The sequence below is a fragment of the Engystomops pustulosus genome, chromosome 5, assembly GCF_040894005.1.
Source record: "Engystomops pustulosus chromosome 5, aEngPut4.maternal, whole genome shotgun sequence".
NCBI lineage: Eukaryota > Metazoa > Chordata > Amphibia > Anura > Leptodactylidae > Engystomops > Engystomops pustulosus.
The window spans coordinates 169,364,667-169,388,765 of NC_092415.1; the positions used below are offsets into that span (position 1 = coordinate 169,364,667).

The 24,099-nt window shown below is 43.0% G+C and overlaps 1 protein-coding gene across 5 annotated transcripts in view; it reads right to left on the minus strand.

Moving 5' to 3' along the window:
• Positions 1-24,099, minus strand: part of PALS2 (protein associated with LIN7 2, MAGUK p55 family member) — a 51,697-nt gene that overhangs the window by 21,240 nt on the left and 6,358 nt on the right. For 2 of the 5 annotated variants that reach the window (XM_072153764.1, XM_072153763.1), the window contains exon 2: positions 9,280-9,398. The exons of 1 other annotated variant lie outside the window; for it this stretch is intronic. In XM_072153764.1, the coding sequence (XP_072009865.1) occupies positions 9,280-9,396 (117 nt within the window). In that variant the 5' untranslated portion in view covers positions 9,397-9,398. The remainder of the gene's footprint in view (positions 1-9,279; positions 9,399-24,099) is intronic. 2 more of the 5 variants (XM_072153766.1, XM_072153765.1) reach the window with 1 other exon arrangement.

Consider the following 24,099-nt stretch of genomic DNA (forward strand, 5'->3'; position numbering starts at 1 on the left):
CAGACAACCCCTAGTTACAGACAGACCCCTCTGACCTCTGGTGAAGCTCTCTGAATGCTTTACTATAGTCCCAGGCTGCAATGATCAGCTGTAAGGAGTCTGTGATGAAGCTTTACTGATAACTCTTGTTCCCATAACAGCATAAAATGTTGAAAAAAAAAAAAATTTGTCCGGAGCTAAAACTAACTTGCATACAAATTTTACTTGCATACAAACCTAAAGAACCTATCCCGTATGTAACCTCGGAACTGAATGTACTTTGCCCTAATACAAGACAGCTGGGTATTCAAGGTCTAAGATCAAATAAGTCTATTAGGGACATTTTTTATTTTTTGAATTAAAGAAAATCTAGCATCAGAGTCAAGCAAGATAAACCAGGGACACTTACTCATAGATCCAGGCACTGTGACTGGGGTAATCTTCTTTTATGTGTTATACATGGCCTCCTACCTCCTACCTCCTAAGATAGTGGTGGCGAACCTATGGCACGGGTGCCAGAGGTGGCACTCTGAGCCATTTCTGTGGGCACTCAGACCATAGCCCAGGACAGTTCATCAAATAGGACCAAATCTACCAAGTCCCAGGCAACTTAAGAGATGCTGCTCTCAGTGCTATTTTAAAGCTGAGGAGCGCTATTTAAGGCTGTTAGGAACTGCGGGAAAAGTGAGAAGGTGATGACAGAACTGCAGTATCTTTGGAGGTCATCCTGCTGGACCAACCATTTTTCCTCTACAGAGACCCTGGAGAGAAGCTACAACGACAGTCTGAATTTGCCCTCCTCCTTTCAACTGCATTGGTTGCCTTGGGGGGGGGGGGGGGGGATGCAATTGAAAGATGTGGATTAACAGGTAGCAATAAGTTACTGCTTAAACTGTCATGTTGGCACTTCACGGGAAATAAGTGGATTTTGGTTGTAGTTTGGGCACTCGGTCTCCAAAAGGTTCGCCATCACTGTTCTAAGATAAACTTTTACAATTCTACTAATGAACCAGAAGGTTCCATATGCAGCTTCACAGCGTGCAAGAGCACTCCACCACCTCCCACTATAGGAGATTACAGCAGACAGGGGCACACGTAATCGTCTGTGAAGATGCAGCAGGGAGGGGCTTTGGAAACATCCCCCAGAGCCCTCCTGACTCATTAGCATAATTATAAATTTGATTTTAGAAGGGAGGCGGCCATGGATATCAAATTAAAAAGATTAGAATAGTTACAGTGCCTGAATCTGAGTAATTGTACCTGGCTCATCAGGCAGATTTCTGTAAAAAAAAATTATCATACTGGGTGTTACTACATCTTCTGTATGTGTAGGACAATATTCAGTGTCTATGGTAAAAAAAATAAAAAATAAAAAACAACCAACCTTAAAATGTAGTTTTCACCCAAAAGTAAACACTTTTTTAAATGATCAAAAAACGTAAAATTTGAGACATTCTTTACGCATTTCTTTAGCAAATATATTACAATGTCACTTTCTCATGTGCTCTTCCACATTTGCAAGGAGTGTGCACTTCTTTGCCAATGAAAATCTAAATCACACCCTTGGTATAACAACTTCATAAAACCACAAAATGTGCAGCAACCATACTGTAAAATTACAATGTCTGACTACCATTTCTCTAATTTACTTTCTTTGGTAAAAAAAAAAAAAGGTACCATATATATACTCGAGTATAAGCTGACCCGAGTATAAGCCAATACCCCTAATTTCAACACAAAAAAACAGGAAAACCTATTGACTAAAGTATAAGCCGAGGGTGGGAAATGCATTGGTCACTGCCCCCAGTAGTATACAGCCTGCCCAGCCCCCAGTAGTATACAGCCTGCCCAGCCCCCAGTAGTATACAGCCTGCCCAGCCCCCAGTAGTATACAGCCTGCCCAGCCCCCAGTAGTATACAGCCTGCCCAGCCCCCAGTAGTATACAGCCTGCCCAGCCCCCAGTAGTATACAGCCTGCCCAGCCCCCAGTAGTATACAGCCTGCCCAGCCCCCAGTAGTAGGAAAAAAAAATAACACTGCACTCACCTTTCCAATGTCCCCCGTAGGTTCTCTTCCATCTCCGATGCCGCCTCAGGTTCTTTGGTCCTCTTCGGGTCTTCGCGCTCGGCCAGCACACAGAATGATGTCAGCAGTTGCCGACGTCATTGTTTGTGAGCCGCCGGCATCCCGAGGGGACCCGAAGAGGAGCGGAAATTCCCGAAGAGGAGCCGAAGGACCCGAGCCGGCACCGGAGCATCAAAATAAGCGTAGGACCTATGGGATGACATCGGAAAGGCGAGTTTTTACTTTATTTTTTTTTTTTGACATCGAGTATAAGCCGAGTTAGGGCTTTTGAGCACAAATTTTGTGCTGAAAAACTCGGCTTATACTCAAGTATATACTCAAGTATAATCTGCAGCCCCCCAATTTAGGGTTCATAAAACATTATCAAATTCTATACAATGGTGTCTTTAAAAATAATTAAACTCAACCAATACAAATAAGACCCTACAAAAAACCAAACAGCTACAATGATTGAAGATGTAAAAAAGGTTATAGCTTATGACCTCAAGGATTTTGATTGGCCGTCTGAGCAGCCCTCTTCTATTACCATCAGCACGTGAATGGCCCTTACAGGGGCGAGAAAAAAAAAAAAAAAAAAAAAAAAAAAAGGAGCACGGGTCCATTTTTTTTCCCAAAATTATGGACTAATGGACCAAATAAGTGATTTTTACAGTAGACTAGAAATCAGTCTTTACATCTTTTCAAGCAGTTGCCATAGAGTAATACAGCAGAGGTCTATATAGTATATGGCTACAAAAACTGTACATAGTTTTGTAGGAAAAGGTATCAGTAAACCTTCTACACTATGAAGTCAGGAGGGCTCTATTGCTCTCCATAAATCGTATGAATGAAGTGTTATCATTGATGGAACTGCTCACATGTCATATCAGCCAGAAATAAAAATATATACGAAGATATCTAATGAATGTTTTCACACAAAAATAAATTATTCAGCTTAGCTCCGTCTGCTCTATCACAGGCTGCATGCAGAAAGGGCACTATATACAATCTGCTGATCTCCTCTTACTCCATCACATGCTGCCTGTAGGTAGTACACTATGTACAATCTGCTCAGTCCCTCCTGCTCTATAACATAATGCCTGTAGGATAGGACACTTTATACAATCGACTCAGCACCTCCTGCTCTATAACAGGCTGCATTGTTATGATGACAGGTTCCCTTCTAAATGTACTATAAAATGGTGCTATTGAAAGCTGCAATGAGAGGTTAAAGGACACCTGTCATCAGGTCTCAGTCATTATTTCTGTCACCACTACCTGTTGGAGCAGCTCACAAGGATCCCATCCCAGCCTTTACCTAGTCAATTCATACATTAATTATAAAATCATCTTTTCTTTATTATGTAAATGAGGCTGGTCACATGGTCAGTGATGTCACTCCAGTTCCCCCTCCCCTCTCCCTGTTAATGTCTGTGTGTAATGTATAGTAAATCATTGCTTGCGTCTGTGCTTTATCTGCTGACATGCTCTCCCTCTCCCCAAGACCCATGTTTGAGACACAGACATCAGCTACACAAGTACCTGACATGTTCTGCTATAACATGGCTGCCTGGAGCTGTTGTATCTCTCCTATACACACACAGTCTGCAGGGGGTTCCAGCACCAGGAAGCACATCATTATACAGCCTCACACCATTATACAGGCCGTCAGTCATGTGTATAGGAGTATCTCATACACACAGGCTGCAGGGGGCGCCTGCACCAGGAAGCACATGGAGGAGCCATTACATCATTATACCTCACACCATTATACAGGCTGTTAGTCATGCACTGGGGGTGTAGCTGTGCCTCCCACTCATGAATAAGCTTGAATATGATAATGACTCATTGGACATCTCACAGGTCATTTGCATACAGCTTCAGGACCTCATTGCTTAAGTTTACAGGCATGTAGAGGGACAATGACCGGAGGCAATGCTTTCTAATGGCAGTTTATGAAAATATATTGAGTTTAGGGGGTTAATTTGCCTGCCAGGTTCTCTTTAACCTTTTCAAGACATCTCTTATGCCTCAATGCACAGTGCAGAGTTATAGCTCATAGATTGCCAAAATTTGACGCCAAAAATATCTTCCACAACATAGCCTAAAAGATGCACTAAAGAAAAACAAGCCAGTGTATGCTTCGCTCCCATACATGGCACACTACCTTGCCTCACTTGCTTTACTTGTGATGTGCAAAGCAGAGCAAAGAAAGGAATATAAAAATAGATTAGCCCTATGAATTATTCCATGATTACTTTAGTTCAGGAAATAGAGACTGAAGGGGTCTCTATAACCGCACAGGAAGTAGGTACTCAAGTTATAGAGAAGAAGGGCAAAAACACGGGAACGAGTACAGAACACTTGGATAATTGTATGGTCACGTACAATGTAAAGAGGAGCCGCAGGTCACTTTACAAGCCTGTAAACTACTATTTCACACTCCAGTCCTGCTTCCTCTGCCAATAGAAATCAGAACATGAATAAAACTCAATTATCCTTGATGGAAAATTGTCTCTCTGTAAAATGAAATCAAACGCTATTGTATGTCCTTAGTATCATAGTGTCAAATTAACTGTGGGTCACATGCATGATGTTCTCAAAAATGGGCTGCTGATAGAATATCTGCTCAAAGAAAAGAAAACATAAGCAGCCGAAAGGAACAGTGTTTGAATGAGGCGCAGTTCACACTTGCATTCGGCAGGTTCCGTTACGCTTTCTGTTATTAAAAGGTGGCAGAACTAGCAGAAGCCACGGACAGAGGTGCAATGGACAGTATATTTAAGTCTATGCGAAATGAGAGGTGATCAGTAGACCTTCAATAGCGTAGACCTTCTCAAAACGCAGACGCAGGTGTGAACAGGGTCTTACCTGGATTTCTGAGCGGAATGTGAATAAAACACAGTCTTGTTATTCAAAACGCATTTATAGGCTTATTCCCCTGTAACTTTTTCTTGCCTGGTATCCGACGTCCTTCCTGCCTGAAAGTTTGTTTTTGAGTCCAGTGGCAAAAGGTTCTGCAGCCAATCACTGGCCTCAGCAGTCACAGGAGCAGAATACTTTTAAGGCCAGTGAGTGACTGTACTGGGCCATAGGGACACTCCAGGACTGCAGGAATGGAGAGCAATGCGGCACATTTCTAAAAAAGTCTAGTGGCCAGGCCTGAAATACATGAACCCCCTCACAAATGCCATATGGTTACATATGTTGTACTGGCACATGCCCCGCGCAGGTAGCAAGTATATACACGTCAAGACAGTGTCCCATTTTAACCAGTTCTATCTCTTGTGGCACCTAGAAACACAAATCACCCCTTTAATATAATTTTAGGATTGTGCTTCTAGGTGAAAAAGAACCAAAGATATCAACTGTTCGAGTTGCTGTAAAAAAATTTTTTAACACAACTTTCAATTCCCCACTGTAAATTTATCAGAAGATATATCCGGATCTTTATCAGTTACCTAGAAACACAATCCTAACACAATATTCAAAAGGAGATTCTCCTCTGTTTCTATATATATATATACACACACACACACACAGACACACGCAAATACATGTAAATTGGATTAGATTTATTGAGAAGTGGCCACCCCCTTTAAAGTTTCACAAGTCTGAAAAAAAAATTGTTATGATCTGTAAAGTGGTTCTAAAGATCACCATTTAACCCCTTAACGCTGAAGCCACTTTTCACCTTCCTGACACGGCCCATTTTTCCAAATCTGCCCTGTGTCACTATAAGTGGTTATAACTTCGGAACGCTTTAACATATACAAGTGATTTTAAAATAGTTTTCTCGTGACACATCGTACTTCAGGTTATTTGAAAAAATTTGGTGGTGTGTTTTGCATTTATTTATGAGAAAATCAGATGTTTGGTGAAAATTTGGAAAAATTTTTGATTTTGGAACTTCAAAATGTTCTACTTTTTCCATACAGTCATAACCGCAAAAAAACGTAATAACTAACATTCACTAAATGTCTAATTTATGTGGACATGGTTTTTTAGGCATACTCTTATTTTTGTAGGATGTTATGGGCCTTTGAACGGTGCGATTTTTCACATTTTCATAAAAAACGCAAAATCCTGCTATTGAGGGACCTGCAGGTTTCAAATCACTTTGAGAGACCTAAAAAAAAAAAAAACCCCCATTAATTACTCCATTATAGAAACTACACCCCTCAACGTACGTGAAACAACTTTTATGAAGTTTGTTAACCCTTTAATTGTTTTACAGGGGTGAAAACAAAATCGGATGCAATTTTGAAAGTAAAATTTTTTTGGCTAAATTAATATGTTTTTCAAAAAATGTACAAATTCTCAGTGGATAAAATACCAAAACGCTCCACAAAATTTGATACCCAATCTCTTCCGTGTATAACAATACCCCATATGTGGTGGTAACCTGCTGTATGGGCACACGCCAGGGCATCGAAGGGAAGCTGCACCATTCAGAGCAGATTATGCATTGTCACTTTTTATTGGCTATACAATCTTTATTTTTTTGGCAATTTGGACATATAAGGGCTTATTTTCTGCGACATGAGATGCACTTTACAAACTTCATTTTAGTTGGTCATTAGCTTATTGATCAGATTTTATTAACTCTTGAATGTATGGGTGAAAAGAAAATTGTCAATTTTGGTTTACTTTCTTTTCGTATTTTTTGGGGGTCGTACACCGTACACTAAAAATATTATATTATCTTCATTCTATAGGTGATCACGATTAGGGTGATACCTCATTTATTTTTACAATTTTACTGGATAAAAACTAATATAGAGGAAATCTCATTTGTTTTTGCATCGCCATCTTTTCGGAGACGTAACTTTAATATTTTTTGGTTGACAGAGCTAGTTTAGGGCTTATTTTTTACGTGTTGAGTTGTTCTTTTCAGTGGTACCATTTTTGCGCACATAACTTTTTTTGATCACTTTTTAGAACATTTTTGTGTAGAGATTTTATGAAAAATTTACATTTTTGCTGTGTTTTTCGGGTTTTGTTTTTACGGCGTTCACCGAGCGGGCCCAATAATGTTTGAGTTATTGTACGGATTGTTACGGACGCGGCGATACCAAATATGTGGGGGGGTTTTGGCGATTGTGTTTTTTTCACTTTATTGCATGTATATAGGGAATATTTGTGTTTAGGGGACTCTAACTTTATTTAATTAATTATTTTTATTAAAAAAATTATTTTATGTAATGTTTTTAACATTTTTATTAACTTTTACAGGTTAGCTTGAGCAAGTGATCCACTGATCACTTGTTCAAGCTCTTCTTCACATTACACAGTGTAATACAGATGTATTACACTGTGTAATGTAACACACTGAGCATGCTGCAGCCAGGTCCTGTCAGAAGGCAGGGACCCGGCTACAGGAAGGAGGATCGCGCAGCCCCGGGCACCGGCAGTCCCGGGGCTGCGATCGGAGCAGCGGACCCCCCCCCAGTAAGCGCCGCCGGGGGGGTCTGATTCTTCTGAAATGCCCCTTGCACGCCGCGGGCAGCGCGACCGCGGCGTGTCAGGGGTTAACACCCGCGATCGGAGAAATCTCCGATCGCGGGTGTTAGAGGCAGGTGTCGGTTATAATATATAGCTGACACCTGTAGCTTCTGGCGCCGGCTCCGTTCAGGAGCCGGTGCCAGAAGCATGACGTAATAGTACTGCATTTTGCGGGAACGCAGCTCCCGCGATGCAGTACTATTACGTCAAATGTCGGGAAGGGGTTAAAGAAGAGCAAAACCAAACTACAAAACTTGGCACCAGTGACCCTCGATTAAAAAATAAACATGTGGGCTGCTTTGATATTTAATAACGGCAATGGGGATGGAACCTGTTGAACGGAGGTGTGAATTTAGTGGCAGACTATTCAACTGCGGCTAATTCACTCTCGTCTGTACCTGTCCTCAGAGGTGTTAGTTTTACATGAAATAAAGGCATGTAGAGCCTGGTTACGAAGAAATCTATTCTTCAAAAAGAAAGCTCATCATGAACCAAGACAACAAGTCATATATGGAACACTGTAAGAACAGTTTTGAAAAAACAAATCAATTTAAAATTCCCTGCTGGCCAAACACACCTCTGCTACATCCTTTCCCTCTCATTACACAGAACTTCCACATCCCAAGTGCCAGTTTGCAGAAACTTCTTCCAGGCCCTGGTCCAAACCTAGACCTATGACCTATCAGTGGCAGCATGAATGGGTTTAAGGACCTTACAGTAATGCAAGAAGCATGTGATCAGTCACGCGTTTCTTGAACAATTGAAAGGTCCTTATCCTCCTTCATGCTGCAGATAATACGGATGTCAGCACAAGCAGTGAGAGGGAGTGGTGCAGAGGCTCTGCTCTCTAAGAGAGCATGTGAAATTCTTTATCAGAGACAGCCCCGATCCCCAGAACAGTGTTTAGAAAGTGCTCTATCCCTCCTGAATTCTGGCTATGAGATGCAGGCAGGATTTTTTTTTTTTTAGGTCATCATCAGGGGCGTAACTACAGGGGTAACAGCCATGGCAGCGGCTATGGGGCCTGCAGTGTCAGGGGGCCCCAGCCTCTGGGGTTTTGTCTGCGTTATACTGTATATATTATTGTATGTATGTGTGTGAGCTCATTTGCTGTATGTGTGTGCATATGTGATGTGTATATGATGCATAGCTTTATAAGAGAGATTATATATCTGGTGTGTATATATTGTGTTTGATTGTACATTACATGCATGAGTAAACAATTATGTATATTTTTAAAGGGGTAAGTGAAGCCCCATTCAGCAGTCTGCCATAGGGCCCAGCCTCTCCCTAGTTACGCCCCTGGTCATCATTGCTACCAGTGTAGAATGTATCAATCTCCAAACAATTTCCTTCCATCACCACTTAGGGATGTGGTTAATTCTCTAGAAAAACACTCCACCACACACATTACCTGCAGTATAGTAAGGATAGGAAACAAAAAACCTTGATAAATTGGTGACCAGCACCATGGTCTCCTGCAGATCAGAACAATGGGGGGGACTCAATGCTCCAGCAAGTATCACAGCCCCTTTGGGACTCCCATAGTCTTGGGGATACTCCCCTACTGACCACAAACAATCTATCCATATAATCTGATCACAGAAAGAAGGTGAACAACTTTTCCACATTCTATTACAACACAATCAATTTCGGTAAACGTCTCTACTGCTAAATGACACGTGACGGCATCTCCGGTACCTTGATAACATTCCAAACCATAAAAAATACCTTAGCCAGAGATCTTACAATAGGGTTTTCCATAATTCCCTTTAAGAAAATAATATCGATTTCTTCGGCCCCTGTTGAGGAGGGAAGGTCCGTTAACTTCTCCAGGACTTGCTGCATCGCTGGAAGGAAAAAACAAGGGTTTTATTAGATAGAGTTTTATTAGAATTTGTACAACAGCAGCTGCTAAATGTATTTACAAGGCCATAAAACTGCACGTGCCATCTGATGTCTCTTAAAATTATTAAAATTATCAGCAAATTGTCCCTAAGTAAGCAAACAGGACAAGCACAATTTACGCAAACGTTGCTTTATGCAGTATCATTCAAAGCAGCAGACATCCCTTGTGCGGCACTGCAGCAGGTTTTTAGTGGAACAACTTACTTCAACGTTACCTCATGTACTACACCATCCGGTATTTAGACGCAGATGGAGCCATCAAGAAACCGCACAAACATGTCCCTTATCAAGCGGACATACAATCCACTGCTATGGCAGCAGCTTGGAGACCCAAAGATGTCCTCAACCGTACATGTGCTGGGCAAAAAGCATGCGTTCTGACACATCCGAAACGCCACATGTGAACGCACCCATACAGATGTAAGTACAAGACAATTTCACAATAATTTGGACATGACTTTTTAATGCGGTGTATCACAATGTACAGAAAACATGAGACAATGGAATGAATGTAAGTGAAAGAGATGAGCTAATAGTTGCATCTGGCTGCTACATGTGGAAAGTAATAGAGAGTTCAAAGTCAATGATCACCAAATCTAAAATACGAAAGTACATCGTCCAAATGCATAGCATTAAAAATACATTATCCTCATAAGTCCGGCATTCAAAATCCGCTCAAAAGCTTAACCATGTCAATCACCTGCTGCTTCCATACCGCCCTCCAGATATGGTTTATCCCTCATTAAAACGTTACTACATTCACATGACACCAGAACAAATCAGAAATGTTCACATCTCCTATATAGAATATGTGGCACATTACAAATCCTTGAGGGCTACAAAGAAGTAGGAGCAGATTAAATATAACATGGCTGCAGACAGGCTGACTGTAATAGGTTAAAAAGGAGACACATCGGTTTGCATGGGAACTGTATGCGAAACAGTGTTAATGCCTTTAAAGAGAACCCGTCAGGCAAATTAAACCCTAAAACTAAATATATTTTTATAAACTGCCATTAGAAAGCATGGCCCATATCCCTTAGTTGTCCCTCTACATGCCTGTAAACTCAACCAAAGGTAATAAAGTTGTATGCAAATACCAATGAAATGATGAGAGAGACCAATGAATCATTATCATATTCTGCTGTCCAGCTAATTCATGAGTGGGAGGCACAGCCACACCCCCAGTGCTTGACTGACAGCCTGTGTAATGGTGTGACACTCCGGGTGCTAGCTCTCTGCAGCCTGTGTGCATTCAACTGCTCCAGGATGCAGCCATGTCTATAGCAGAACATGTCAGGTACTTGTGTAGCTGATGTCTGAGTCTCTGTGTATTAGAAGGATGCAGCAGGTCAGCAGATAAAGCACAGACACTAGCAATGCTTTACTATACATTACACAGAGACATGAGCAGGGGGAGGAGAGGGGAGGGGGAACAGGGGTGACATCACTTCTCCATGTGACCGGCCTCATTTACACAAGAAAAGATGATTTTAGAATGATTAATGTACGAGTTGACTAGATAAAGGCTGGGATGGGATCCTTGTGAGCTGCTTCAAAAGGCAGTTGTGGCAGAATTAGTTACAGAGACCTGATTACGGGAGTCCTTTAATTCTTCAAACATTAGCATATCAGGGCTTCAGCTTCTTCACGGCTACCACACAGCTGTATATGCCCTGTATGCACATGCCCCGTTCAGATAGCACGCATAATCAAGTCAAGACAATGTCCAGTAAGGGTAATGTCACACACTGCCTTTTTAAGCCGTTTTTAAATAGTGTGTTTTCAGATCTTAAAAAACGCACGTTTTTTACAATCTGAAAACGTACTATTTAAAAACGGCCGAAAAACGCCATGTGTGACATCACCCTAAATAAAAAATATAACTTTTAAAAGGGCACATCTAAACCCCCACACCGAAGGTCCTACCCGATATTCTGTAATGAGTTTCTCATGTGAATTATAAAAGTGACAACCTCCCACTCACCCCCCCCCCCCCCACCACTGGCGGGTGTTCCTGAGCCGTCCTGGGTCAGGCTGCAGCACCCCCTTCCTCCTCAGAGCTCTTAAAAACACACAAGGTGTGCATGGGGCGTATTTTACCCCTTAAAAACCAGGCCCATTTTCGTCTTTGGTTTCCATTGTTCAATCCTCACCTTCAAAAATCCATAACTTTTTATTTCTTCATGTAATGAGCTGTGTTAGGGCTTATTTTGTGCTTAACAAATAGCAGTTCATAGTGACAGTATTAAATGTTCCATGCCTTGTACTGGGAAGCAGTAAAAAAAAAAAAAAAAATTCCATGCAATGAAATTGGTGAAAAAAATGCATTTACACTGTGCGCCCCAAATGACACGTCTCCTTTATTCTTTGGGTCCGGAGGTCGCACTAACATTTTTCCAGAAGGGTAATAATACTCCTCTCACAATTTTTGAGGAGTATTTTTAACCCAGGAGTACGAAATTTTCACTAATAAATGTACAACTCCTAGCGTATATATATTAGTGTTATAAGACGTCTATTAATACAAGGAAAAAGTTACAGCTCCTGTTTTCTGTGCTCAAAAGGGTTTTCCCTTTTTCCCTAATTCAAGTTAGGCCCTATACACAGGATAGGGTCTAATTTGAATTCTTGGGAAAACCCCTTGCGTTTTAGCAAATGCAATGGAAACAGAATGTTATATCAACATGTGATCAAGGTTGAAGCCTTTGGAAAGCGTCAAAAACTAATCAAAAAACGCAATGCATCGTGTGAACGCACCAAAACGCATCAAATAGCAATTACATTGCTGTCAACATTGTGTTAACAAAACACATGCATCAATACAATGTATGCGTTTTGTAAACAAAATGTTGACAATGTAATTAGGCAAATCTCGTCTCAGCTGTTGTGATGCGTTTGAAAACGTAGGTAATAACCTCACCCTTAGGCTGCATTCACATTACTGTATGGGGGACGTATATACGGCCGACATACGTCCCCCATACACTTCTATGGGCTTGCGGCGCCCTACGGGAGCGGTACCGTGCGGCACCATACCGCTCCGTAGCCCGGGAAAAGATAGGACATTTATTGAAATATTAATATTTTTCAAAATTACAAAAAAGTGGCATTTTCGACTTTGTGGGCTATTTTCTGTTGCAGGGTTAAACGCCGAGAATAATCATATTTTGATAGATCGGACATTTTGGGACGCGTCAATACCTAACCCGTTTATGATTTTTACTGTTATATTTATATCAGTTCTAGGGAAAGGGGGCGCTTTGAATTTTTATGCTTTTATTTACTTTTTCCTTGTTTTATTTTTACACATTTTTCAGACTCCCTAGGGTGCTTTAACCCTAGGTTGTCTGATTGATCCTACCATGTACTTCCATACTACAGTATATACTACCAGTGCAGGAACAGCCCACAAAGGTAGAGTTACAGAAGGTTGTATATAGATAATGGAGGGGATTTCACACAATGGAGGGGGATTTATTAGGGCGTGGACACAAGTTTCTGGCACACAAGCCTTGAAATAATCGCAATTCCTTGTGCACCGACAGGAATTGTGGTTATTTTTCCCTTACACCTTCACAGTGATCGGAAGTGGAGTGCAGTGTGTGAATGCGGCCTGAGGGTATATGGACATCAGCGCAGGGATGTTCTCCACTCAGGTCCACCTGAAGGCCAGAACCGCTAACAAATACCAGCTGTTCCCGTATTGCATGGACGCTCATTCATCTGAATGGTCAATATACAATGTTTACCATAACCCGTCACTGCAGTGGCAGGTATATGGACAATGTCGAATATGTTTAGGAAAAATCAGCAACTTGCCAGAGGAGGCCACCAAGATGGCTTCCAAAAAATGTATCCACCATTCAGACACCATATAACATCCAAGCGAGTCATACATCAGTTTTATTGTCATGATTTTTGGGGGGAAAACTGACCAGAACGGTTTATATGGGGTCTGCACAGGCAGGGGGAACGTACTCATCCACTCATGTGGCTCCTGCAGGCATTTTCTACTCACATTCGACACCAATGTTAAAACACCATAAAGTAAAGTCCTCTAGGCCTTCATTTATTTCAGTTCAGTGAATGTTTAAATCCTGAGCCTAGCAGAACAAGTCCAGTCTTATCAACTCTAATGCTGAGGACTGATCCAGTCCATATTTGAGCCCAGATTGCAGAAACCTTTGCAGAGGCCCCACAGCCCAATGGTATGATAGTGCCACTGCAGCAGAACCAGATACAAGGTACTTTTGGATGGCTTTGGTTTATTGTCAAAAGTTCACTGTGGAGGACATTGTGCAGTAACTCACTCCCATTTGTCCCCAGCGCAAGAGAGAATAACTGTTCTGTAATTGCTCCATTAATTGATATTAGGGTCCTCTCCAGTCTCCAATATATACTGAATGTTATATTCCAGGTGTAGTCTGACACGAGGGAGGCATTTCGAGTAAATCACGGGTTCGCATCTCTTTTTATACACCACGACTCCTTGCTTGCCTTTGTAGCGGCTACGTGACCGACTTGTTACCATGAAGTGCTTCTTGCGTTCAGTTATTCCTACTCTTATTCCATTTAGCGTATGTGCAGTAATAGTTATGTTGTGTCTAAGTGCTTACTTGACATTTATTATTATAAAAGGAAACTTTTAGCGCTTATAAATACTAGACTGGAGGGGACCCGACAACCAGCAATTGCCAGAATAGAAGACTCGGGTCCTCTCATCCTTCAGCTAGGAGATCATAGTTAAGAGGCACAACTGAGAAATCCAGCATAAAACCAGCAGAGCACAGGACACACACATCAGGGACTTTCTGTAATATCTCACTGAAAGATAAACAGGGAGCCTTCTACAGCCAGTATAAACTGTCCAGGACTGCCGGCCACACGACTAAACAGGGGCTTTACCTGCCAGCACGGTACTGACAGGAGAAAACAGAATCAAGGCTACAGGTTATGTACAAGATAGGTTCTGTAGGTTTGTTCTCAAGTTGAATTTGTATGCAAGTTGGAACTGTATATTTTATAACCCCAGATAGAATTCTTTTGGTCTTCTGACAATTGGATTTTTAAAAAATGTTGGATTGCCATGGATTGACAAATCTTAAAAGAGGACCTTTCACCACCCCAGACTTTCCAAACTGAACAAACCATAAAGCAGGCTCTAGCATCCCGATTCTGGGGCACTTGGAATTTTCCTTCTAGCCCCCTCCGTTCTAGAGATTTGACCCCCGGGATCTGACGATTCCGAGGTCTGTATGGTCAGAAAGGAAGAGCTGCAGCACGGGTGTAGGGGGGGGGGGGGGGAGTATGCTAAAATCTTCTGACACCATCCAATCAGCGTCGGATGGTGTTAGATAAGAGACTCCTTTGTACTGGGGTGAGCGAGCGCCAAGCAGCGGCATCATGTGTCTGCAGTGCCAGGTGCGCTTTAGATTGGAACACAGCGTGATCCGACGCTGATTGGATGGTGTCAGAAGATTTTAGCATAATCACACCCCCCCCCCCTCCCACCCATGCTGCAGCCCCTCCTTTCCCGCCATAAGTAAATTTGTATAACCCCTTTAACACAAAGAACATGACAGCAATGAATGAAAAACTATTTGATAGAACTTATGTTTTTATTAAAGACACCTTGGTTCCTAATCTGAACAGTTTTTCACGGGTCACTAAAATGAGTATATTTACCATATGCTGGTGCTCCAGTCTCCTAATCTATTCAACAAGGCACGAGCGCCAGAGTACAAATCTACGTCAGCCCCTACCTGGCAGTGATTAGCGCTATTATCGAGTGATCAAAGATGTGAATGTTAAAAATCTATTTTTGTTCTGCTTACTAAAATCTGTACAAACACGTCTTCTGTACCCATAAAACATCAATGAAAGTGAGAACTTCTTGCAGAAAACTCAAAGTTATGGCTTTCAGATGATGGCCATATTGTTTTCACAATTAAAATAAATAAATTCCCCCTAGTGCGGATTCATGGTCTCTGAGATTAAAGAGAACCTGTCACATTTTTCCCCAAATACAGCTAGCAACAGGTTCCCATAGATTCCTATTAACAGACACCCTTCTTTAACCCCTTACTGATGTGTGATGTATTTGTACGTCACACATTGGCTGTGGGTGTATGGAGAGGACTCACAGGCTGAGCCATCTCCTTACAAGGTAGGTGTTTGCTGTACATTGCAGAAAACACTCACTGGTAACATCTTCTATCGGTGCTAGCACTGATTGTGGCTGTTAACCCTTTGATTGCCGTCAGTGCATGGGCACAGTCATCTTGGCTGAGATTTACAGTCATTCGGGTCATTTTAAGGACCAAAACTCTATTTGTTTAAAAATAAAACAAACAAACAAACAAAAAAAAATCATAAACATGTTAGGTAGCATCCCGAAATGTGAATCAAAAATATAATAACGTTTATTCAGGTGTTAAACCCTGTAAATAGAAAATAGCGCACAAATGACCGAAAGGACACTTCTCCGACATTTTGCATAATATAAAAAATTTACTAAAAAAGTAATCAAAAAGTCGTACTGTCCCCAAAGAAAACATAAGCTCATCCCGCAAAATAATTATACTTCACATAGCGCTGTACAATGAAGCATGAAAAAGTTATAAGCGTCAAAAGACTTTTTTGCATAGAAGGTTTTAAGTTTTTTTAAAAATGTATAAAGATTTAGAAATGTATGTAAAACACAATAAAACCTTTATAAATTTAGTATCCCCGTGGTTGTACCAACCCAAAGAATGTCATGTCATTTGGGGAGCACAGTGAAATCTGTAAAAACAGACCGCAAGAAAATGGGGCAAACACTTTTTTTTTTACACTATACACATCACTCCTCTCCATGCCTTATGCCTCCTTACCGTTCTGCACTTCCTGTCATGTGACGAGTGTGATGTCATCTAAGGTCCTTTAGCCAGTAACCTTAACATCTACCTCATGTATGTCTGATCACATGAAATCACTGTATGCCTCCATGGACTTCTAGTAGTTGTAAATTGTAATAATAGTTATAGTGATAGCAGTTAAAGAATAAAAAGGAAAATTCACCCTAGGCTTTTTTCCTTTTGTTTTTTTATATTCCTTGATGAAGCACTAGCTTCCATTTTTTTATTTCTAAAATGATGCATGAGTTTTATCTATTATCACTATTAACTATTACAATTTACAACTACTATTTTAAATAAGATTATCATTAGTTTTATTATTTTATTGTGATTATCATTCTATCTATAGCTTGGTCTGACGAAGGGTACACACCCAAAATGCATTTCCACTGGATGTTTGGATTATTTCTTGTTATCAATAAGAGTTGATATATTTACCTAATCAGTCTTCTGTCAAACAAGTCTCTAATGATCTCCTTATTGCCAAATCCAAAGGGGACTATTCGCTCCTTATTCTTCTAGGATCTATTGGCAGCCTTCGATACTGTGGACCACCGGCTCCTCCTCAGCATGCTCCGCTCCATTGGCCTAAAGTACACTGCACTCTGTTGGTTTTCTTCCCATCTCTCTGACCGCACTTTCAGTGTCTCCTTTTCTTGATCTTTCTCTTCTCCTCTTCCTCTGTGTCGGGTTCCTCAGGGCTCAGTCCTAGGTCTTCTTCTCTTCTCCCTCTATACTCCCCCCATTGGACACACCATCAGCAGATTTGGTTTCCAGCATCATCTCTATGCTGATGACACCCAGCTATATACTTCTGCAAGTAACCTCACCCCTGCCTTAAACCAGAACACTAGGGAAGGTCTCTCTGCTGTCTCATCATGTCCTCTCTCTTCTTGAAACTTAATCTTTCTAAGACTGAACTTCTTGTCTTTCCACCATCTACTAACTTACCTAACCCTGAACTCTCCATCTCGGTCTGTGGGATCACTATAGCACCGAGGCAGCAGGCCCGCTGTTTTGGGGTTGTGCTGGACCCTGACTTCTCCTTTGCACCGTATATTCAATCTCTTCTTCACTCTTGCCGGATGCATCTCAGAAACATCTCCAGAATCCGACGGTTTCTGACAATTGAAACTTCTAAAATGCTAATTGTTGTAATTATTCACTCTCGACTAGACTACTGTAACTCCCTACTAATTGGTCTTCCACTCACTAAACTCTCTCCACTCCAATCTATACTAAAAGGCAGCAGCCAGGCTTGTCTTTCAGACAAATCTCTACACAGATGCCTCCAGTTTGTACCAATCACTGCACTGGTTTGCCTGTCTTCCTCGGTATTCACTTTAAAATAATAACCCTCATCCACAAAGCTCTGCATAATGCTGCACCTCCCTATCTCCCAACTCTCATCTCAGTCTATCACCCTTTCCGTGTTCTTCGATCTGCCAGTGATATTAGATGAATCTCTACCTTAATTCAAACTACTCATGCACGTCTCCAGGACTTCTTCCGAGTCGCTCCAATTCTCTGGAATGCCCTTCCCCGGGCTCTCAGATTAATACCTACCCTCCAAATCTCATTAGGCAACAGCATAAAACGTCAACTCTCCCTTTACTAATCCATCCAATGTACTATCTGTTATTAGGCAAACATCAGATATATACCAAGTTCCAGGCTTTTCTGCGGTCACTTTAACCTTGAACCCTGTATATAAGATGGTGGCTGATGGCTGGTTCAAGCAGTAGAATTTTTATTTATTAAATTCTATATTGTTCCCTTATAAAAGATGGCTGGACCATTATACAACCGCTTGTGTCACCCCCTCATCCTCATAGACCATAAGCTCTTGTGAGCAGGGCCCTCACTCCTATTGTTCCATATGACTGTTTGTTCTGTATAATGTAATATTATACACTTTCTACTATTCACCTGGACCCAGTTTCTAAATGTTATGACGCGAGGTGCCATCCTCCTGTTGTGGTTTTTTGGTTTGTTTCTTTATCTAGTAAAATTTAAAATGCAGGACTCCATTATCACTGGACTCACCTCAGGTGAGTTGCATTTAAGTTTCCAAACAGATTCTTTTAACATTGTGGCTATGAAAAGGAACCATTTAGGGATAAGGGCAATGTTTTTTAATCACAGTTTTCAATTAAATTACAATTGCCCAACTCTGCACTAAGCAAAAATAAGCAATTCTCTAATATACTGTAATGAGCCATCTGCAGCTAGCAGAGGCTTTACCTTGTCCCCCAAAGCTGATCTTCATTTGTCATGCTTCCTGGTAACCATATAGAACAGCTAGAGAGGACAGGAGGCTTGTTGAGAGGAATAGCAGTACAGGCGGTCCTCTACTTAAGAACACTCGACTTACATACGACCCATAGTTACAAACGGACCTCTGGATATTGGTAATTTATTGTACTTTAGTCCTAGGCTACAATGATCAGCTGAAACAGTTATCAAATGTGTCTGTAATGAAACTTTAGTGTTAATATTGATTCTTATGACAACCCAACATTTTTAAAATCCAATTGTCACACAGACCAAAAAAGTTCTGGCTGGGGTTAGAATGATAACAGTTTCGACTTACATACAAACTCAACTTAAGAACAAACCTACAGTCCCTATATTGTATGTAACCCGGGGACTGCCTGTATCTGAATCTGATTTTTGGAATTGTTATCAAAGGCTCTCTCCAGCTGTGCTTTTTTTGTCAGTAACTTTACAGTTCTGCTTTAAGCAATGACAACTTCCCTGTAAAGAGAACCCATCAGGCAAAATAACCCCTAAAACTAAATATATTTTCATAAACTGCCATTAGAAAGCATTGCCTCTATTTCTTCATTGTCTATGTACATGCCTGTAAACTAAAGCTATCAGGTACTAAAGCTTTATGCAACCTGAGAGATGTCCAATGAATCATTATCATAGTCTGCTCTCCAGCATATTCATGAGTGGGAGGGGCAGCCACTCCCCCCAGTGCTTGACTGACAGCCTGATTCTGGTGGGGCAGCATGTCTGTATAGCAGATCACAGCATGTCAGCAGATAAAGCACAGAAACTAGCAATGCTTTACTATACATTACACACAGACATGAGAAGGGGAGGGGAGGGGTAACAAGGGTGACATCACTGTCCCTCTCCATGGGACCAGCCTCATTTAAATAAAGAAAAGATTTTATAATGATTTATGTACGAGTTGACTAGATAAAGGCTGGGATAGGATCCTTGTGAGCTGCTCCAACAGGTAGAGGTGGCAGAATTAGTTAGAGACCTGATGACGGGTGTCCTTTAACTATGTAGAACTGAACTACAGTACACCGTTTTCCTAACTCCCAAAGAAGTGAATCATCTCTGTTTGGTCTTTTTTTTCTGTTATCTTCAGACAAATCTAGGAGGAGTAGGTGAACACACAGAAGAGGTAAAATGTCCAGTGACTACACAGAGTTAAGGTATAAAGGAAAGCACCTGTTCTGTGTGTATGACCACTCCTGGTTTTTGCTTAAAATAAATGAAGGAAATAACCGCCGACCTGAAGGGGATGTGAACCGGAGTCTTATAGAAACTGTTAAACTGCTATTCACCTCTATGGGATTTCCAAAAACAGAATCTCACTCCTATATGGTTTATGAAAAATTCTGTCAGTCAGCGGAGATATGGGGAGCTGCAGCAAAGCCCAATTTTTAAAGACAGGCATATTTATGGCACATCCTTCAGAACATGGATGAAAGTCATGTAGTCAGAGATCGCGATAACGCCTCTACAAGCGTCTATGACGCTTGTAGAGGCTGATTTACCCCTCCAAAAAACCTCCAAGCGTATAAATACACTTGGTGGTTATCTGCCTGCTGTGTGCTTGGCTGCCGGCGCTTGCTGCCCAGGATCTCAGCTCACGCCCGCAACACTCGGCAACACCCACAATATAGTGCTGCCCCCTCCTCTCCTGCCGAGCTATTTTGCGGCTCCGATGGAAAGTCATGTGACCGGAGCACAGGTCACATGACGTTCTACATCGGCCGCGGGCTGAAGCATTGAGTAGCTCCGCCCATCCCCCCCATGGCCGTGTGCGACCGTGCACACAGAGCTATGAACAAGATTGGGCTGTCTATATGACAGACCAATTTTGTAGCCAGAGCAGCCCCTGTATACGGTGACAGGCTGCAGGGAAGGCGCTATATGCATCCTCCCTGCATGACATGTATACAGATCACTGATAACAGTGATCCAATAGACTGTTACCATTAGGTCACTGTTATCTGTGATCTATATATAAGTTAAGCAGGGAACACATGTGACCTTGTAAAAAAAAATGTAATTAAAAAACCCAAAAAATGACAGTAAAAGTAAAAATTAAACAGTTTAAAAAAAGCGTTATGCCCCCAATCCCCCCCCCCCCCCCAAAAAAAAATTTGAATAAGTTTAGCGGTGTCAGGCATCAGCCAGGTCTATGGGGGAGGGGGTGCGGGTGGTGGTGGTGAGTCTGGGGCCAGCGTCAGCCCTGGCCCACTCTGTGGGTGGTGGTGGTGAGTCTGGGGCCAGCGTCAGCCCTGGCCCACTCTGTGGGTGGTGGTGGTGAGTCTGGGGCCAGCGTCAGCCCTGGCCCACTCTGTGGGTGGTGGTGGTGAGTCTGGGGCCAGCGTCAGCCCTGGCCCACTCTGTGGGTGGTGGTGGTGAGTCTGGGGCCAGCGTCAGCCCTGGCCCACTCTGTGGGTGGTGGTGGTGAGTCTGGGGCCAGCGTCAGCCCTGGCCCACTCTGTGGGTGGTGGTGGTGAGTCTGGGGCCAGCGTCAGCCCTGGCCCACTCTGTGGGTGGTGGTGGTGAGTCTGGGGCCAGCGTCAGCCCTGGCCCACTCTGTGGGTGGTGGTGGTGAGTCTGGGGCCAGCGTCAGCCCTGGCCCACTCTGTGGGTGGTGGTGGTGAGTCTGGGGCCAGCGTCAGCCCTGGCCCACTCTGTGGGTGGTGGTGGTGAGTCTGGGGCCAGCGTCAGCCCTGGCCCACTCTGTGGGTGGTGGTGGTGAGTCTGGGGCCAGCGTCAGCCCTGGCCCACTCTGTGGGTGTTGGTGGTGAGTCTGGGGCCAGCGTCAGCCCTGGCCCACTCTGTGGGTGGTGGTGGTGAGTCTGGGGCCAGCGTCAGCCCTGGCCCACTCTGTGGGTGGTGGTGGTGAGTCTGGGGCCAGCGTCAGCCCTGGCCCACTCTGTGGGTGGTGGTGGTGAGTCTGGGGCCAGCGTCAGCCCTGGCCCACTCTGTGGGTGGTGGTGGTGAGTCTGGGGCCAGCGTCAGCCCTGGCCCACTCTGTGGGTGGTGGTGGTGAGTCTGGGGCCAGCGTCAGCCCTGGCCCACTCTGTGGGTGGTGGTGGTGAGTCTGGGGCCAGCGTCAGCCCTGGCCCACTCTGTGGGTGGTGGTGGTGAGTCTGGGGCCAGCGTCAGCCCTGGCCCACTCTGTGGGTGGTGGTGGTGAGTCTGGGGCCAGCGTCAGCCCTGGCCCACTCTGTGGGTGGTGGTGGTGAGTCTGGGGCCAGCGTCAGCCCTGGCCCACTCTGTGGGTGGTGGTGGTGAGTCTGGGGCCAGCGTCAGCCCTGGCCCACTCTGTGGGTGGTGGGGTCTTGGGCCGGCGTCGGCTCTGGCCCTCTCTGTGGGTGGGGTCTGGGGCTCAGTGTCAGCGCAGGGCCGCTCTTTGGGTGGTGGTGGGGGGTCTGGGGCCAGCGTCAGCCCTGGCACGCTCTGTGGGTGGAGGGTTATTGGGCCGGCGTCAGCTCTGGCCCGCTCTGTGGGTGATGGTAGGGGTCTGGGGCTCAACGTCAGGCCTGGCCCACTCTGTGGGTGAAGGTGGGGGTCTGGGGCCAGCGTAAGCTCTGGCCCACTTTATGGGTGGAGGGGCGTCAGCTCTGGCACTCTCTGTGGGTGGGGTCTGGGGCGCAGCGTCAGCCTTGGGCAACTCTGTGGGTGGTTGGTGGTCTGGGGCCGGCGTCGGACCCAAATACAGGCGGTCCCCTACTTAAGGACACCTGACTTACAGACAACTCAGTTACAGACAGACCCCTCTGCCCTCTGGTGAAGTTTTCGGAATGCTTTACTATAGTTCCAGATTGCAATGATCAGCTGTAAGGTGTCTGTAATGAAGCTTTATTGATAATCCTTGGTCCCAATTACAGCAAAAAATGTTTAAACTCCAATTGTCACTGTGGCCAAATTTTTTTTTGTCTGGATCTACAATTATAAAATATACAGTTTCGACTTACATACAAATTCATCTTAAGAACAAACCTCCAGACCCTATCTTGTACGTAACCTGGGGACTGCCTGTAGTACTATAATTGTCCCAAGAAGCTACAAAAACATGGGCTGTAACAAATTTTCTTCTATAAATAGACAACTATAATAATAATAATCTTTATTTATATAGCGCCATCATATTCCTTGCGCTTTACAAATCATAGGGGACATATACAAATAAAATAAGACAGTACAGGGTAAAAACAGTCATATGGAACAAAAGTCTATTAACACTATATACACGACTAGGAGTTATATATTTGTATTACTGAAAATTTCATACTCCTCCTCGGCTGAGATTACTCCTCAAAAATGGTGAGAGGAGTATTATTACCCTTATGGAAAAATGTTAGTGCGTCCTCTGCATGTAGTAATTCCTGTAACATAGGGCAAGAGAATGTCAAATAATAAGGAGTTTGTTAAAATTCTTTTGTACCGAGAAAAGCGGAAATGTTTTGACTAAAATACACACATACTGTAAAATGATCGGAGGTGTACATGAAGCACACTAAGGTGTGCCAGGCTTGAAAAGATGCCAATTGGACCAGTGCATCTGCCTTTTAAGAGGATCTTGAAAGGGTTCAGTATAATCCTTGCACGGGATGCAGCTGTAAATCCATCCTCAAGCATTTTATAACATAATCCACAGAAGGAAAAATGAAAATGGATTTTCCTTCTGCTTATATAAAAGGAGTATAAATTATAATAAAAGCCACCTGGTACCAAACCCCTTTCAGTGGGTCAAGTCAAGGACCACAATTCACAGTCACAACCACAACAATTCTTTATTTTAATAAACGTAATTTGCAAAAATAATACCTGAAACTAAAGCTTCCAACAAATTTATCACAAATTAGACAAATAAACTTTAAACTGTTGGGGTTCTGACTTTGGGGACACCAGTGGCAAAATTGCATTCTTTAATGGTTGCAGTACTGCGCCTCTGCCACTATATAATGAGTGGAGCTGTTCCACCTCCGATCACTTGCCTCTTGAAAGCAACCCTTATGAGCTGGTCCATGGGGTTGCTTCCTATGTATAGGTCAACAATAGATTTTCTGGAAAACCGTGTGTTTTATTTTCATAGTGCCGCGTGTGTAGAAGATGATAAACGTACATAAGAACTACAAATGTTGCCCAATTGTTTAGGGGATGAGCTGAATGATGTTAAAAAATATAAACAGCAACAGCAACAACAACAACTTTATAATAATAAATAATATATATACACGGTACATTTTAAAGAAGAGCTGCCATCACAATTTTATCCCTCTCACCAGTAATATCTAATGATAAAAGGCTTATAAGTCGGCCCCATATCACCTAAAATTATCTGCTATTGAGGTACCCGAAGGTCTCATTCACATGGCCGCACTGGGGGCAGTGATCTGGTTGCATGATTTATGACCAGATCCATGGCCCCTTTAGACCACGATTGCACCCGGTCATGGTGCAGTAAGCACATGGT